Source organism: Myxine glutinosa, chromosome 5 (assembly GCF_964187855.1).
Source record: "Myxine glutinosa chromosome 5, kmMyxGlut1.1, whole genome shotgun sequence".
NCBI classification, from domain to species: Eukaryota; Metazoa; Chordata; class Myxini; order Myxiniformes; family Myxinidae; genus Myxine; species Myxine glutinosa.
In genome coordinates, this window is record NC_136265.1 from 187,634,652 (window position 1) to 187,654,174 (window position 19,523).

Sequence of the window (19,523 nt, forward strand, 5' to 3'; positions counted from 1 at the left end):
GACTTGGACAATATAAGGAAAATTGCTTTGCAATACATGCCCATTTGCAAGTTTCAGATCAATATCAGTAAGCACGGCCCATTATTTAATGACACCACTCGACTGTCCAATCAGCGGACGGCTCGCATCGCCTTCGCCCAGCAGAAGCCAATACGATGGTGTCGTAAGATGGCGTCGTATCGGCCGATAATCGGATGCTTTTGGGTCCCAAAGTCGGCGAATTCAGATTTTTTGAGTATGGCTGTACGTGATAAACAAAGAGCGCGGTTCGTAGATGGAAAATGCATTAGTGCCGTGGGAATCGGGTCACTGGGTGCGGTGTAAAAGGGATAACAAAGTCGAGTCCTTACGGTATTATTATTGAAATATGGGACTCCTGTGTGGTCGAGCAGAATCACAAAACAGCAGTGTAAAGTGGTTGGATTTGTGCAGAAAAGGGCTTGTCGAATTATTATTGGCCTAAGCTACCACAGTTATTTGGATGCTTTACGTGATTGTGGTCTGGAGTCACTTGAGAAGAGACTTGAGCAAATCTGCTGTTCTTTCACAAGATTGCTTCCACATTCCAGAATTCACCACTCGTTACCTGCAGACAGATCTCACAGTAGCTATTTGCTACGAAACTCAAAACAACTAACAGAGTTGAAATGCAGAACTACAAGATTCAAGAATAGCCCAATGGCATCCCTCATCCGTACAATGAACAAATTGCAGTGTTTGCTAAACTTTGAACTTTGATGCAATGTGAATAGTCAAATTACTGCAAAATTGTTTTTTCTTGATGGTGTTCTTTTTTTTCTTTTTCTGTATACAAGATCGAGGCTCGTGTAAGAGCTAACATTAATCACAAAAAAAAAACCGGACACACAAAACATACAACAAAGGGAGTGGGAGATGATGGGGAGAGAGGGGGAAGCACACACGTGCAATAGCAGAGAACAGGGACTCGGGAGGTCTGTGAGAGGGAGAGGGCTTGGGGAGAGGATGCATGGGAAGGGGGGGGGGGGGTGGGAGGGAGAGGTATAAAACACATGGACTGCTCGGACTTCCAGGAAAGAAGTTGGTATTTCAAAAAAGTGGATCTGGGGTGAATTCACAGGGGTAGAAAAGATCAAGGTTTTGGATGGGGGGGGGGGGGGGCGAAGATAAGATATGGTGGTGAACAGCTGTTTTAAAGACCTGGAGGGAGGAGTGGGATTAGAGGGAGGAGTGGGATTGAGGAGTGAGGGAGTTTATTCCAGAGGCAGGAGTAAAGAGGAATGAAAGAGTGAAGGTGAGTAGAGAGTCTTGATTTTGGCAATTTCACCAGAAGAGGGTTGCTGGCAGATCTTGCTTCAAGACCTGGAGGGAGGCGACCTGTAGGAATATTTGGGGGACAGAGCACAGATAGAGCTGGGGGAGCTTGGCCAGATAGGAGTCGGTAGAAGACAGAAAGACCACCTACTGCCAGCGGTGAGTGAGTGAAAGGCCCTCACAATCAGCTTCATCATGGGAGATTCCAATGATTCTGAAAGCTTTGGTTTCCACAGCGTGAAGCCGAACTAGGTGTGAGGCAGGAGCAGCAGCCCAGAGGGGAGAGCAGTATTCCATTGAGCTGCGGATGAAAGCCTCATATGGGGTGAGGAGCTCAGGTGTGCCAAGGAAGGACTTCGCACGACGATGGTTGCCCAGTCGGCGACTGGCTTTGGAGGCCAGCTTGGAAATGTGGTTTTCCCAGGAAAGATCATGGCAGATAGTGAGACCCAAAAGCTTGAGTGACAGAACTTATTGGAGAGGATTGTTGAGAAAGTAGATGGGAGGGTTGTCCAGTTGGTCTTTTCGGAGAGACATTGTAAGAGTGTGAGATTTGTCAGGATTGAAAGACATGTTCCACTTGTTTGACTACTCTGTGATTTTGTCCAGGTCTGCAGAGAGTGAGGAGGCTGCAGACTGCCGATCTGAGGGAAGAGGAATGGAGCGGCAGAGAGTGGAATCATCAGCAAAGAGATAGAGAGGATTTTCCAAAGAGTCGGAGAGATCATTGATGAAGACCAGAAAAAGCACAGGGCTCAGAACACTGCCATGGGGAACTCCAGCCTGAACAGGAAGGGGAGATGAGAGAAACCCATTCAGGGCCACACGTTGACTTCGACCAGAGATGAAGTCCGCAAGCTATGCGTGGAGATTTCTATGGATACCATAGGAGGAGAGTTTGGTGAGCAGAGCGAGGTGCCAAGCCATATCGAAGGCACGTGATATGTCAAATGTCAAGGGAAACAGCTCTGATTTCCTGTTTGGCATTGAGGACCTCCTGTTTGACATTTCCTGTTTGGCATTTTGGCATTGAGAGTTCAGTCTTGATAGTAGAGAGAAATCGTTTCCTGGCTCTCCTGAGGGTAGACACACACTTGTTCCGAGCTTGGTGGAAGGAACTGAGATTGCCTCCAGTTGGATTAGCCTTCCAAGAGGCAAAGGCATGTTGTTTCAGGGCAAATGCCTCACCACAAGATTCAGTGTACTATGGATGGGAGGAAGGGTATGACAATATGAAGACGAGATGGGATCAATCTGTGCATGAGAGAGAGCAATTTACTTTGGAAGAATTCCAAGGAAGAGTTGATGTCCGAGGCAGTAGGGATGGGAGACCAGTCCAGATGATTGATGGCTGCTAGAAGACCATGTCAGTCGGCCTGAGTGAAATGCCAGACTCGTCGACGCTGAGGAGAATGGCCAGAGAGATGTCCACTTTAACAAGCACATGATCAGAAGAACCGATTGGAGCAGAAGAAGAGCAGCAGACATTTGCAGGGAAGTTTGTCATAACCAAGTCTAGAAGAGAAGATGCTCCGTTGACTGAGATACGGGTTGGAAAATTGACTGTGTCAGTCCCAATGAGTCGCAGAAGTCCTTTACTGAGATGCCATAGCTGGTGAGAGAGGTACCCACACCTAGCCAACTGGCATGATGACAGTTGAAGTCGCCACATATGAGGACGAGAGAGTTGGGATGAGTGGATAGAAGTTGGTCATGTTGTCAGACAGCGAAATGTAAATTGAATCATCACTGTTTGGAGGACGGTACAAAACACATATGAACAATAGTTGGGAGCGGAGAGGGAGCCATAGCCAAAGGTACTCCTGGGGCTGGGGTGGAGAGAGGGCAGTGCAAGGAGAGTGAGGAAGAGAGTTTTTGATAAAGATAGCAACCCCACCATCAGGACGAGGCTCAGGTCTATCATACCGGAGGACGGAGTAACCAGGACGAGATATTAAGGAATCAGAGACATCTTGAAGGAGGAAAGTTTCTGTTAAGCAGATCACGTCTGGTTGGTCAGAAGCAACCTGTATGGAGAGATCAATCAGGTTTGAGCGAAGTCCCAGGATGTTTGAGGTCCATACCGTTAAGGAAAAGGGAGGAGAGCATCAGGTGCAGGACAGGGGAGGAGAGGGGTTGGGTAAAATGAAGGGTGAGAGGGGGAGGTAGGGAGAGCTGTTGATAGTGTGTCAGAGATTGCAGAAGAGTTCGGAGAAAGGGAAGGATGAGGAGGACAAAAGCATTGATGGTGATGGGATGAGGAACAGTGAGGAGTTGTTTGAGGAGGGGGGGGGGGCAGAGCAAATTAGAAGGTTGGAGGAGGTGGAGGTATGAGATAAAAGGGAGACAAAGTGGGGAGGAGGCAGCTTTGAGGAGTGGGGGAGTGGGGAGAATTGAAGATTGTAGGGGGAGGGAGATTTGAAAGGGAGGGGCTGGGGGGAGTTTTGAAGGGGAGGGGTAAGGGGGGAGTTTTTAAACGGAGAGGGGAGGATGGAGAATTGAAGGAGGGGAGAGGTGAGGGGAGTTTTGAAGGGGAGGGGAGAGGTGAGGGGGAGTTTTGAAGGGTAGGGTGAGGGGTGAGGGGAGTTCAGGAGGGGAGGGGTGAGGGGGGAGAATTGTAGGGAGGAGTGAGGGGGGAGATTTGGAGGGGAGGGGTGAGGGGGGAGTTTAGGAGGGGAGGGGTGAGGAAGGAGTTTAGGAGGAGAAGGGTGAGGGGAGAATTGAAAGGGAGGTGTGAGGGGGGAGTTTAGGAGGGGATGTGTGAGGAGGGAGTTTAGAAAGTGGATGTTTAATTATTACAAACTTATGCTTTTTATTACAAAATTATTGCAAACCAACATTTATTACAAACTAACATTTATTACGAATTAACATTTATTACGAACGAACATATATTACGAACTAGGTTTATTGTGATTTAGAGTCAGAGATCTGTTTAAAAATGATAGAGGAGGGGTGGAATGCAGGTGAGTTCAGGGAATGTGGAGGAAGAATTGTAAGAGATTGCATTTTTTTTTTTTTTTTTTTTAAGTGTAATGAATGGAAGTGGAAATTGAAAAAAGCCTTTTAAATTGGAAGAAAAACAGCGTGTTGTAATAAACCACTGAATAAAACACTGCATGGGGAAAGTGTATAAACATATTTAAATAAGATTTAAACAAAACCGTGAAAAACAATCTGGGAAAAGTCCCTAAGTGAGGACGTGGATTTGAGAAGGAAGGAGAAAGGGTTGAATGAGTGTGGAGGAAACTAGAGTTGGAAAGGCTGGAGAGGTGGAAGGAAAAGGATATAAAGGGGGCAGGGCACAAGGCGAGACAAGGGGGCGAGAGAAAAAGCACGTGTCCACGAGGAGAGAAATAATCAATAAAGATTTATTTATTTTTGGTATTTAAAACGTTAGACAAAGGGTAAGATGTTCGTGGGAGGTCGGGGGAGAAAAGAAAATCAAAGAAACAAACAGATACAGCAAAGGAAAGAACTTATATTCACAAAATACCGATGGGACGAGGAAGCCTAGAGAGACCTAGGCTCCCTCCCCCCGTCCTTTATTTTTATTCTACATTGGTGCTCCTTTTACTGTCATTTTTGTATTAGTTTTCGTTTTATTGTATTTTATATTTTATAATTGGTTGCCATTTTATTGCATCATTGTATTTTACTTGTTGAATTCATCAATTGTGAAACCTGCCTCAATTTGGCCTCTGGCCACAATGGAAGTGGAATTGAAATAAACCTTTATTATTCTTATTATATGTTGTTTTTGGCCCTCTCAATGGTGAATAATTACTTTAAAATTTATTGTAGCCAGATACGGATTCGGATCTTCACCAAAATAGAATCAGTGCGTCCTTGTCACAACACCCAACCTGTCCACAAAGTTTCTTGAGTCTGTCCATACACTTTTTTGAGAAATCATGCTCACAGACAAACTGACAGACAGACAAACAGGGGTGAAAACGTAACATCCGTTCAACTTTCGGTGACGGAGGAAAAAATAGAAATGATCAAAATGGTCTTCAACCTACTTGGGATGTAGAGATCAGGAATATTTATGTTGGTCCTTGGTGTCGTCCCTCTTCCGTTTTGATGATCAATTTCCCAGCTCTGTGGATACACAATGGTCCAAAACACGAGAGGTCAGGGAATTGAGCTTTTCACTATTTCTCCCATAAATATATTTTAGAAGCGTGAAGTTCAAGTTTTACTTCAATGGGCATATCAAGCTCACTCGTGCTTGTAACCAATAAATGATTGGAAACAAATCAGTCAAGTGAATTGTGCAATACCTTGTGGAAATAAGGAAATAACAGCAATGCCAACTTTCTTTGGACATAGTCTGTGTCCACTGCAAAACAACAGCGAAGCTTCCTCAGGGGAAAGTACTTTGCAATCTGAAAACACAATTGTTCATCTCAGTTGTAGTTCAGAATGACAATGCCATAATCTTACTGTAATTCACCAAATGTCCATCCGTCTGTCTGTCTGTCTGTCTGCCCGTTTGAAGGTACCGCAAAAACAGATGAACCGATCGCAACGATATTTTGGGTGGGTAATCCTGGGATCTCCAGGAGTAAAATAGGCTATTTAGTTTTTCCAATTTCAGCTTTGGTCTCCAGCATTCTCAGGTTTGGACTCACGCATAACATTCGCGTTCGCATAACGTTCATTGTGACGATGTTTTCATTGTGACGATGTTTTCATTGTGACAATGTTGATTTCCCGGGTGCCACACAAACGGCTGCACCGATCGCTGCACAGCTGCACCGATCGGACTCGGTGGCCTCGGACAAAGACCTTTTATAAGGACACGGGTTGAATCCCTGCTTGAGAGAATTCCAACCCCCTCCCCGCCATCACGGCTGTCTCTCCAACTCACAATCCCATGAGATATGCGGAAAGGATGACCCAAAACCAATTATCTTCTTTTCGATTCGTATATAAACGTCATTAAAAGTAAATAATGACCTCGGCCAAAGTTCAAATGACGTTTAATCTCCACATGAGAGAATTCCACATAGCTATTTGGGCGGTGTATACGCTAACAGAACGCTGTCTTCATCGATCTTGCCAAGGCCGTAACAGCTATCGGCTCAAAATCCTTTTAACCGTTGATTTGGTAGTTTTCACAATGAAGGAAACACGTATCGGGAGTACATACGACATCGCGATTGTGAATGTGACAGCTCTGAGGCATCTTTCGCTTCGCATCGCAGTGACGGTGAGCACCAATATGGTGGTAAGATTAAAATCTGGCTTCAAACCCCCTCACAGCCCAAAGCCTTCAACCAGACATATTAACACGCTTCTCCCCCTTCATTCCCGTTCTTCAAAGCAAAGCGGTAAAAATTGTTGTATCGCCATTATGCACGACGAGCAATGGTACCCGCCCTCAGGGCGGGGCTTTAATTTGGAGGCGCGACTTATATAAACATCCGTTAAATATCACACGCAAATCATCAAAATCTAAACAGTATTTTTAGAATTTCAATTTTAAAAAACCACATCACTGTTCATATCGGTAAATATTATTCCATCGTGTTTCAAATCGTGATATCAACTGTTGATATCACGATTTGAAACATGATGGAATAATATTTGCCGATATGAACAGTGATGTGGCTTTTATTGAAATTCTAAAGATATTGTTTAGATTTTGATGATTTGCGTGTGATATTATTTAACGGATGTTTATATAAATCGTTTAAAAAAAATTTTTAAACCTTAAATTTCTGATATTTAACCTTTACATTTGGGCCTCCCAATTGAAGCCCCGCCCGTAGAGCTAGTAACCTGTAAAAAGATTTTAAAAAGTGGTACTGATCAAATTAGCCAATGATGATCTTGAAGGCATTAAGACCCTGTTGGTACCAATCTCCTCTCTGAGTCGGAGAGATTTTGGCCACTGTAGCCAACAAAAAGAAAATAATAAATAAATGAAAACTTTTGTCAAACATTCCATGGGTTTTTTTTTTTTACTTTTTTCATCGACAATGAAACCAAGACAGCCGGCATGTCTCTTCCGAAAAACAGCGTGCTCGAAATTTTATATTTGCTGCTGGTATTGCACTAGGTGGCAGTATTCGACAGATACACTTCTGGTACCTTCGAGGTGAGAAAGATATATGGCCATCAAGTTGTTTGTGAGTCCACAAAGTTTTTTTTTTTCTCTATCGTTTTTGGCCCCATCTCTCAATAGTGCTTGAAATTTTATATTTGGCGCTGGTATAGCTCCAGGTGGCAGTAGTCGACGGATACACTTCTGACACCTTCGAGGTGCGAAAGTTATATGGCTATTTAATTTGCTTGTGAAGTACAAGATGTGGCCATGGGTAAGGATGGAAGTAGCTGCATTTGACTGTTGTATATGCAAGGCCTATGGGTGGGAAGGGTAGGATTTGTATAGATCCCCGATCCGAAATCGAAAAACCTCAGATCGAGCAATCCTGCAGACCATCAAGAAGAAGGGCTGTATTGGGTTTCAGAGCAATCGGTTGGTAACCTCTCCCCTTCCCTTCCGTTCCCCCTCCCCTCCCCTCCTATCTCCCTCCTTGGTCCGAAATCGAAAAGTCAAAGCCTGAGCGATTGAGCGGGCTACTGTCTTGTATTCATAATGTCAGGTTACAGAACAATCAGCCGGGTGACAAGGGAGGAGTCGCAAAAATAGCAAAAAAGTTAACGGACGGATGAATATCATGATTCATTTTATAAGTTCATGCCTTTGAGAACTAAGATGAGATGACCTATCCAGAGAAGTTCATGGTGCGCCATCACAAATCCCCACACTTCCCATCTAAAGCAAAGTTGAAATATGGCGAAAAGTTCCACCAGGAATGACCCAAAATCAAATTTTCAGTTAAAATGTATTTTCCCATTTTGACCACAGTAAAAACCCTAAGTCCCAAACCACCGGGACATGCACCGGGAGTCAAAGCCAAAAACTCATTACATATTGTATGCATCCCAATGTCGATTGCATATACACAGTTTAATTCAAAAATGTTTTAAAATGTGCCCGTAAATGCATTTTTAGTATTTGATCTTTTGACTCTCCCCCAGGAAGCACGGCCAAAAATGACACTGCTCTTGCACCTCCGTGCCATGTGGTGATCATTCCTACCAGGTTTGGTGAATTTCTGCCCAATCGTTTAAAACGTGACAGACGGATGAAGCAGATTACAATATCCCCCCTTATTTTTTTTTTCAAAACGTGCGGGGATAATTACGGGCATAGGAAGGGGCTAAAATGTAGGGTGTGGAAGGGGTAAATGTGAATGTTTACAATTGAAAAGTAATCATATCTAAGAATGAGCGCTTTAAGGCCATTTTCCCTGCTATAGCGAGGGTTAGCCTTGCTAGCCCCATGACAATCACGGTTCCCTGTTTGAGGCAATGTTTTTATGGCCGGATGCCCTTCCTGACGCCAACCCTTAGTCGCCTCTTACGGTGCGCAGGGATACGGTGTACCTATTCTAAGCCGGGGTACACACCGGGATCATTCATCCCAGCAAGCTGGTACTCAATTTGCCGACCTCGGAAGGATGACAGGCTGAGTCAACCCCCCTGGTGTTAAATTAGCGATCGACCGGGATTCGAACCCAGGATCCTAGGATCCCAAGCCGGCACCCTAACCGCTAAGCCAACACCAGGCTAAACACCAAGCTTATCTAAGGACATCACAATTTTATGAAACATTGTTACCTGAAAGGAACAAAAAATAAAAGTCAAAATTAGTTTTCACGTCATCGAAGGCTAACATTTATTGCAAAAAGTAGATTCGAACCCCTTGATCGAGGAGAGCAAAGCCCTGCATGGCCAGGGGCTGCCCGTATGTCATGGCCACATCAGCAATTGGTTGGTCCCAGACAGCCTGGGTGCTTTGCATGGATGGGTGATCACCGTTCTTGTTCTGCAAAGACTGAACCTTCATCTGAACTGCTGCTCGAACCTGATGTGCTTGAACCCCTGCAAGACATATTGGCTTTTGTTAAACTGTTTGTCAGCAATATACCGTGCCACCACAAGAAAGCAAAATCGACCAATTAAAGCAGACCAAGAAATCTTCTTAAAGAGCTGCAAAAATAGTGACAAATGGATGTTGTTAATGATCAGTGATCACTTACTCAATATTAAATTGAAACACTATTGGTCAGAAAACAAATTAAGTAAGCAATAATAATCAGAATCAATACCAGACTCTGTGGGGTAATGGTTAGTGTCCATTCTGAGGTAGGCGGTTCGAAGCAGATTCCATCCGAATCATACCAAAGACTACATGATACGTGCTTGTTCCTTGCTTGATGCTCAGCATTTAAATCACAGACCATCAACCATAGGTTGGCAACCATTGTACAGGCTTAATGGGCCTAATGGCCTCTTCTTGCCTTGTAAAGAAACGCAAATAAAATAGAGTTAATTCTGTATATCATTCGCTCTCCTAAAGAAGAATCGTCAACAAGACAAATTTTCACTTACAATCAATCTCCTACTTTGAAACAAAAACAAATTTAACCAGATAAACCTCCGGAGGCAAAGGAGCTTATACACATATAAAAGTAGGGCAAGGACATACCGCCACCGAGACCACTAAAAGTTACATCCTAACCAAGACCGGATATTTCTCAGCAGTTATAAATGAGGAGGGTTACCATTAAGCGCCAATGTTATCTTTGGAACTTGTGATCATGCTTTAACTGGGATTGATACTTTTTACAGCGTAGCCTACAGGGCAAAGCCGTCTAGAACAGTGTTTGGCTGTCTGTATGTCACCTCAAACGTATACCAATCAGAGCTGAGGATATGGTCACATGACAGGGCTATGCGATTACGTCTGATGTCATAACGGCGGTACGGCGGCTGACTCTCCAGTCTCCACACTGACATTTTAATTCCGATTTCGTTCAGTCCGAACCAGGCCTGCGGATTTCACGGAAACGATCGTTACCGGTAGCGTGTCGGTAGCATGATAGCAAAAACACGGAACCGAAAGTACGTTTCCCATCGCAGAAAGGCAGTGTAAGGCAAAAAGATGTAGTATTTACCTTCACGTGTGATTTTCAGCTAACTATTTTAGAAGTTGTTTTATTTCCAACAAAATTAGGCCGGCAAAGCAGATAGGATGTAGTTTCCCACATTCAGGTTCAAGATATGACTGACATGTGCATCGGTCTAAATCACAGACTTCCTTTTCAAAATGGCATCCGCTGCTAAGCGAAAAAGCCCCGAAAATGTCGCCTTAAAAACATTACGAAAATACGAAGACTACATTTTTAATTTTGTATTACAAATGTTTTCCTTTACAAATTCTAAAGGAAAAAAAATCGTTTCCCATTAGGTTTGGGCACGGAACCGTAATTTTGTTTCCCATCGGTTCCCATAAACGAAAATCACGGAACCGATAAACGGTTACCGATGAGATCTGAAATCCCCAGGCCTGCCGAACACATCGTCGAACGGGTAATATATCACAATCGCCATGCTCTACCTTTACGTTTTTCATTTAGTGTGAAACACAAACAAACTGATTGTTAAAATGACCATAAAATACCGAAAGCATAAGCGTTACGGCTCTTGCAATACGGTACGTATAGGCCTTAGCTTTCATTCCTCACCTTCGGACAAATTAAGCCCAGGTTTCTTAATACAGTAGTGTATCGTTTCAGTAGTATCGTTTTTGTAACAGTAATAATAATTATAATAATAATACAGTAAATATGACCATAACACTTTAATCCCAATGGCATGAATGCAAAGTTAATGGATTGAAGTGGTGTATGGTTCATGAATCAATGATAAGCGGTGTACGGTACTAACAACCACGGAAGTAAGGAATTCGCCTCGGTTTTTTGAGAGCATGTTATTCACCCAACCCATGTGGGGTATATAGAGTACCGTAGATCTTCACTCAGTTCTGTTAGTAAAACCTACCTCACGGATGTCGGTATTCCTCCAAATTTCTTTGTTTAATGTTATAAACAGCATCAGCGACTGTTTAAAAAGCTAATCATATGTTCGTGGTTTATAATATTTTACAAGCCCGACTATGCCACTGTTAGACTTTCGGTCTTGTTACTAGTCATGTGGTCCTGACTCAATAGTTGGCTTTTGGTTAAACAACACACTGAGAGTGGTCACTGTCACGGTAAAACCTGAATATTTTTATTTGATGAATTTTCAGCTTAAAAAAATATTGGGTCAAAATTTGATGTAAAGAACAGTTAATTTAACACAGTGTGAATTTACATGACTAGCATGCGGCCAACGGTGTGACGAGTGCATATTGCAAGCTCACGGCCTTGATTCTATATCCTGAGGCAGCGTTAGGGGCATGCAAGCCAAGCTCGGTCTCACACACGTGCTGGGGTGTGTTCACCAAGCTGTATATACAACTGGAGTGCAGCTGTAGCACATGCTCGCAGAGCAAGCAGCCGCCATGTTGGAATACCCTTTCCGGTCAAGTTGAGTTGGTCTGCGAGAATAACTGAGTCTCAGTGCCCCAATAAAATCGAATGGAAGTGTGGTGGGGGACAAACCACAAATTGACAATCGTCTAGAAACAATTTCCGCTGTGATTAGACCCTTGGCAAGATTAGTTGGTTGAGATTTCATTGTTGAGATTTCATGATGACAAGTAACGACCGAATACATCGACTATTTTGACAAGTGGCCTGGGCCACCTTGCACCAGGTTTTGGTGGCCAAACGGAGTTTTTGGTGGCATTTGGCACCCGGGCCAGCGCTTATTTCAAACCCTGCAAGGTAACAAAAACCTAACACTGATGGATGCACGGACAGGCGGACAACCGGAAAACATAATGCGTCCGGCGACTTCATTGGCAGAGGCATAAAAATTATATTAACTACAAATGGAAAAGAAAACTATCATCGCATTGTAATCTCTCCTTGTAATGCTGCCCTCAGAGTTTACAACTATTCAAGGCCCTCTTTCACCATCAAGAGCACAAACTGTGAAACCAATACGAAAATGAAATATCAAATGATGGAAAACAAAGCAGCCAATGATGGACATCAGACAGTATGTTAAGCAATTGCATATCATGTCACAGATAACCAAACATCTCGACGTCTTCATCTTACTATAATTCACCAAATGTCCGTCCGTCCGTTCGAAGTTACCGCAAAAACGGCTCAACCAATCGCAATGATATTTTGGGTGGGTATTTCTGGGACCCCTGGGAGTAAAATTGGCTATATTGTTTTTCCAATTTTTCCAAGTTTTCCAATTTTCCAGTTTTTCCAAACACGATGGAATAGTTTTTACCGATATGAACAGTGATGTAGCTTTTGTTGAAATTCTACAAATATTGTTTATTCTACGTAAGAGGAGAGTAGATCGACTCCTGACGAACTCTTCCTATATAAATGTGCGGCTCCGAAGTAACACGGCAGCGTGTGCAAAGCGACTGAGAAACAGGTGTAGCGGCCGCTTCCGTGTTACAGATTCGGCGCGCACTCTTCACACATAAACGTGCGACTGAGAAAGACGTGTAGCGGCCGCTTCCGTTTTGCAGAATTCAATCTTTTTTCAAAATGGGCGCCATGTACTGTTTAGATTTTGATGATTTGCATGTGATATGATTCAACGGATGTTTATATGAATCGTTTAAAATAAAAAAGCCTTCAATTTCTGATCTTTTGCCTTTTCATTTGGGCCTCCCAATTGAAGCCCCGCCCATAGGACGGGTACCGTTGCTAGTTTGTAATAATACAACAGCTTTCTACCTGGAAAGACAGTATCTAAGACAAGATTGGATTAATTATTGAAGAGCATTTAAATCTCCAAAGAATAACTTCAAGGCAAACTGGGCTGGATCGAGCCATATTGCACACAGGACACGTTTGCCAGGTTCAACTACAAACCAAAATGTCCACAAGACTTCTTTTTTTTTTTCCGCAATTTCATCCACATGTGCGAACGTACACATTAAGATGACGTAGCAACACTGGCCTGAGGTGTAAAACTAAGCCTGGGAGGCTTGGGAGGCCTGGCAGGATGGCCTAGAGGGGACACACTCTCCTCTAAGCTGTTTAGCCAAGGTTTGAATCCCAACCCAGCTATAAACTGCCATCCTGGTGTTTCACATGTAAGGTGGTTCATTAATGTGTGCGCAGTCTCCTGGATGGACGTTAAACAGACATTCCGTCAGCCAGCATTCGTTGGTAGACATTAAAGATCCCACGGTGTCCTTCGTGAAGTGTTGGTGAGCTATCATGGGCGCACTGGCCAAATTACAAAAATCTTGCTATAACTGACTGCTGGGAAGGCAATCATCAATGGCAAACTACCCAGGATAACCCTCACCCTAACATTTGGAAAAGAACTGCTTTGGCAGCCCAGACGCTCTGCAAGGATAAATTGATGTTGATGATTATGATGATGATGATGATCACGATGACCTAATTGCATGAAGTTGTGGCCAAGACTAGAATACAGGTGGCTGATGATTGATGATAATGATGACAATAATTGTTGTGTAAACAATTGTTTGATGGCTGGTGTAAACCCAGAATGTTAAATTAGAACGGTACTCAGTAGAGGGTATACCTCTGCCTGGTTGGCAACATCACTCAATGGTGAAGAATCACTTTTAAAATCCTACTAGCTGGTCCGGATCGTTACCAAAATTGAATCGATTCTTCCTTGTCACACATCCAACCTGTCCAAAAAGTTTCGTCCAAATCCGTCCATAACTTTTTGGGATACCCTGCTATGTATCGTTTTTGGTCCAATCTACCAATGGTGAAGAATCACTTTAAAAATTAAATAATTCTCATATCCGAATCCATATTCAGATCTTCACCAAAATCGAATCTATTTGTCCTTGTCAGACACCCAACCGGTCCACCAAGTTTCGTCCAAATCCGTCCATAACTTTTTGAGATATCCTGCTATATATCGTTTTTGGCCCTTTCTCCCAATGGTGAAGAATCACTTTAAAAATTATAGTAACCGAATCCGGATGTTCACCAAAATCTAATCATTTCGTCCTTGTCACATACGCTACATATCTGACAAATTTCGTCCGAATCCGTCCACAACTTTTTGAGATATTTTGTTCACAAAAAAAACGGACAAACAGGTGAAAACATAACCTCCATCCACCTTTGGTGGTGGAGGTAATGAATGAAAGATCACCTGTAATAGCAGATTCCATCTGAGCAACTCAGGCATTTGTTAATAGGCTGGAAACCTACATACTCTATACCTGATTCATCTGTATACCTGATGCACACCTGTTGTCCGTCTCCACTATTGTGCGTGGACAGGTGCAGACATTTTTTTAATGAACCAGTCTCGCAAGTCGGCTTCAGGTAGCGCTTGGTCTTAGCTTCACGTAGTCATTTTTAAACAGGACATTGTGGCGGACACGATGGCTCGCTGGCGCAGCGACATAATTCCGCCCACCAGTGGGTGTCAGCCACGCCCCAGGTGAGGCGTGGCCTCCGGATATACACGCGGGCTCGCACTCGCAGCCCGGAGCGGGAGCACGGGAGTGCTGACGAGTGAGCAACCAATAAAGAGCTCGACTTAACCCAAAGCGTTGTGGCCTACCTTTGTTTACGTGTGTGCCCAGCACCCACAACATATTTAAAATGTGTTTTATTTTATAAACTGCGTGGTGTTCAGAGGAACTGACTGCAGACGAGGGTCACGTGAGTTATAGAGCCCCGCGGATAAGCAATGTGTGAAAACAGCGACCAAACATACAATGGCACAGGGAAGGGAACAGGGAGGACAAAACATGTGATGCACGACAAGAACGTTGGTACTCACGCTGTCGCAGAGCGCCGTTGCCGTCAATAACGGCTTAACGGGGGTGAGGAGGAGCGAAGTGCCGGAGAGGCGGGAATAATGAGTCGGGTTACGTTAATCAGCGTGGTATTCAGGAATGAGAGTAACAGGAAACCGAAACCGTTAAATGTCAATAAAATTGAACTGAAATGAAATTTTGAAATAATTGAAATGAAAGTGAACCTGTGGCCACAAAACTGACGAAATTGTAACGGCTCAGGAAATAACACCAATGTAGCAACATTTTACAAAGCCACAAATAATCAATAAAGCACCAAGATTCAAAATGTTAGCTATCACTCACTGAGGAAGATTAACAATCATGACCCACGTCCGGCGGTGTAGCAGGCGATAAATGGTTCGGCGACGAACACTAACGATTGCTGTGTTTTCAAAACATCTGATAGTTGTTGCAGCTCTTGTTTCGTTAGTATCAACTTTAATCTGTACCTGAGTTGTTTTTTATTGATTTAACTCTGAGCACTTTTTGAACGATTGATACAAATGACAGTTCACATCAAGTGGTGTATTGGTACATTGTAGCTGTGTGGGCTCTTCCTCTCCCTTGTTTTTTTTGCTATACCTTTTCCTGTACATAGTACTTTGTAGAAACAATAACGACCGCACTGTGTTCACAACCACCGACACAAATATATATTTTTGTTTGCCTCCATCCATTCAACTTTCTCATCCTTGCTGTAAAATATATTATGCAATTCATCTCCAAGGGTCTTCATGGTTTGGTTTAATATCAATTACGAATCTGACGGACAGCTGGGTCTGATTTCAGAAAATTCGTACACCGACTCCGCACAGGACTGGCAGGAAGGGTTGTTGTTATCATCTGTGGGGTATATAGATTACAGTAGATCTAGGCTCAGGCCTCAAATGTTGAGGTGTGTTCAGTTGCTAAGTTTCTTATAGAGCGCTCGCCAAGTGGCTTAAGCATTCAAGCAAGCACCGACACGGAAGGAAGGCAGACAAGATTCATAATATGATTCCGAACAGGGAATCAAACATCAAAGGGAGGTGCAAAGCGCCCTCTACATCTATCTATAATTCCAGTAATCTCTGTGTGTATGTTTGTATGTTTGTATGTTTGTATGTTTGTATGTTTGTATGTCTGTATGTCTGTGACCGCTGTTTCTCGACAACCACGGGTCCGATATACTTGAAACTTGCCAGGTATATTGCTGGGGACCCGAGGATGTGCCTTTTCAAGGTTTCATATTAATCGGAGAAGTAGTTACCGAGCTATGTCCAAAAAACGATTCAACCAATCAGAGAGCAGCGAGCTATCACGTGTGCCGAACATGGCGAACAGACTCTGCCTCGGACGGCACATTTGAGAGCGTATTCATTTATTTCACGTTGGAAAACTATGTTGCCGTTAAACTATGTTTTAAAACTAATTAAAACTAATTTGCGATTCATCGTAACTGCGATTTGCGACCTTCCGGACAGTGAAGACTGCACTTCCGGCAGCCAATCACAGAACGCGTTATTGCGTAGGCGTGGCCGATGTGAGAGCGAGCCGAGCGCGTGCGCCATTACGGTTCGTAATTCGATTTCTTCCGGAGAAAATAATAATTTCTCGATTTCTTATGCGCATTATTTCTCCCAATTCAGTCAGAGCGAAGGGCGGAAGCGAAGAGCGTTGTTTTTTTTGTTTACGGGCGTACGGGCGTACGGGCGGGGTAGAGCGTACGGGTAGCGTTATTTATTTTTTTTGGCAAGGAACGGGCACCCACGTACGGGCATGCCCTAGTTCTCTAAAATGCCAGGAGCAGAGAAAAGGGCTCTTTATATGGTTGGCCTATGTGTCATGCGGAAAAGTATAGAAGAGAAGGGACATTCAAAAAAATATTTCGTGTGCATGTGAAGAAGCGGCTCTTCGTTTGCAAAAGAAGTCCACAAACAGTTTGAAAATGACGCAGCTTTATTAAAAACCAACTTATACAGATCCGGAGGAGACAGACATCTACAGCAAGAACCAGCTTCATGCCACGTCTAGCCTTCCTGAAGCACATTGATTCGCAGTCCGTATAAATAGGGACAAGTTTATCAGAAAATCTCCGAGAGAACAAAGCGACTGGCGAGAGTCCCTCACCGTCATCCCTAGCCCCCACCGTCATCCGTCCCTTATCTGGACCAGATGTTTCTCTGGGCTCCGAGGAGACAGAAAATATAACTCATTAAAGGGAGGGTGCATTCTTTGGCTTCGATAAGGCCATAAAATATATGGGTTTGTTCAAATGAGTAATTCAAAGCATGTTTATACAGAGTCAAGCGTCGCTGTGATTAATACAAAATATATATGGTTTTAACGATAGGTTTATGTCTGCAATCTAATCATTCTACTAGCGTTACACAAAATCACGCGCATGTGAGCGTGATTTTACGACCGGCCTTATCTAGCCTCGAAAAAGCACACGTATACAATTGTCCAGCACGACCCAAGCGAGCCTTTCCTCATTTTAAACTAAAACGAAGCAAAAACCTTTTATTAACTTTATGAAAATAGCATATAAGCAACATTAAAATCATAACATATTATTCAAGACGTCTTATACAGAATTCTTAGCAATAACGAATCTACGACTTGACATTCCTTCCTCTTGTCTCGTCGAGACAAAGTATCTTAAGAGACAACGTGCCACATCGGGCTTTATTGAAAGACAATCGTGTAATGCGGGTATCTCCCGAGGGCATACCGTGCGCCCATAGCGCCTCGCCCGTGCATTTGGGGAACGTGTCGTGTGGTGCGTGCTTTGAACCTGAGGGCTCAGAACATGAAAGTCCATTAACGTTTCGGATCCACAACGAAGACGTCTGGTCCAGATGAGGTTCTGCCCCGCCAGAGGGCCCACAACCTCCCCTGTGGAACTTGCTCCCCCCACCCTTTGCAGACGCAGTCCTTGCAGATCTTCGAAGTTAATCAACGGTCATGCCCATGAGGTCCCTCACGTGCTGCTGTTCTGGGGAATACAAAATGTCGTCAGTATCTTGTGTCTCAATTTCCTGATCAGGGTACAGAGTGTAAAAATCCGATTCACTTGAAGCATTTGAACTTAAAACATTTGGAGAAAAGAGGGGGACTTCCTTTATGTCAAAGTCTCCCATGGGCGCCTGGTCGGCTTGCGGGTCTAGGACATCCGCGTCGGGTCCCTCGACCGCCAGACCCAGTGTCGCAATCAGATCCATAGTTGGGTCGGAGGGGGGCGTGCAGCTGTCAGCTTGTAATACATAAGAGGCGTTAGCCAGTACACGCAAGGGGTTTTCAGCACAAGTATCACAGTCATCACAAACACCGTTACAGGCAGCAGCCAGTTCCCACATGGGATCCACACAAGTATCACAGTCATTACAAAATTCAATGCAATTTTCTGGAGCGCCGGTCACGTCTGCCTTGTTGAAGGACCCGTTCAGGTCGACGGCCTCTGTGGTCAGAACCATTGTCGTTGTCGGCGGTTTCTTCACTTTCCATCCTGTAAAATACTTTCTCATACAGAGGAGGACTAGAGATTTCATTAGTGCCCCCCAAATTACTACCCCGATTATCACAGCCAGTGCGGTCAATAACCACTTCACTATGGTGCCCGTCCATCCCCGGAACCAGTCAGTGAGCCAGCTAAATGTATAAGAATTTTCGCGCGCGATCCGATCGATCGTCAGGGCGTGGCTAGTTTCCCTTAGTCTCACTATTGCGGCTGACACTCCTTCAGATGGATCGGGTATGTAAGTGCAACATTTTCCCTCTATAATTCCGCATACCCCTCCTTTCTCTGCCAAGAGCATGTCCAAAGCCACCCGATTCTGCATCACCATTGTACGCATGTGAATCACCGTATCCAATAGTATGTCATGAGCCGTAGCGGTGTCGTTTGCCACCTTTTCTAGGGCCAAAGCCAATTTGTCTATCCGGAAACTATCCATGACTGTGCCCGCTCCTGGGAAGAAGAAACCGAACACCTTTTCCCATAGGCTCCCGTGTAGTTTAGTGGTTCCATCTTCGTTCATGACTGACCTCTTATAACGCCTGTCCAAGGACTTTGGGTCTAGCTCATCCAGTATCTCAACGTCAGGAAGGACTGAACCCAGATAACATGTGCCCCCCCAATTATTTGGTAAATAGGGGTAAGCCTTGTCGCCGCATATAAACATTGTCCCATGGGGTGGGACCAGGTGGGTGGATAAGCACCGGAGTCCCTTTACCACCCCATTAATCCTACTAACCCCCCTAGAGAATGTTATAGCCGTTATGTTGTGGTTGTGTTTATCTTGCAGTACTATTCGTAATGTAATCCCTGAGCTCCCTTGTCCCAGCTTCCCGGGGAGAGTGTAGGCGCATTCTGATTCTCCCATACGCAAGTGGCCGGAACCCTGGAGGCAGACCCTCCCTTTCTGTGGTTTGACCCAGA

At 44.1% G+C, this 19,523-nt stretch overlaps 1 protein-coding gene across 1 annotated transcript in view; it reads right to left on the reverse strand.

Moving 5' to 3' along the window:
• LOC137428189 (protein YIF1B-A) overlaps positions 1-15,111 on the reverse strand; it is a 58,072-nt gene extending 42,961 nt beyond the window's left edge. The window contains exons 1-4 of the mRNA XM_078779269.1: positions 15,085-15,111; positions 9,074-9,255; positions 5,580-5,684; positions 5,319-5,397 (exon numbers count right to left, since the gene is read on the reverse strand). Coding sequence (XP_078635395.1) covers positions 5,319-5,397; positions 5,580-5,684; positions 9,074-9,220 — 331 coding nt within the window. The 5' untranslated portion in view covers positions 9,221-9,255; positions 15,085-15,111. The remainder of the gene's footprint in view (positions 1-5,318; positions 5,398-5,579; positions 5,685-9,073; positions 9,256-15,084) is intronic.
• Positions 15,112-19,523: the final 4,412 nt, after the last annotated feature.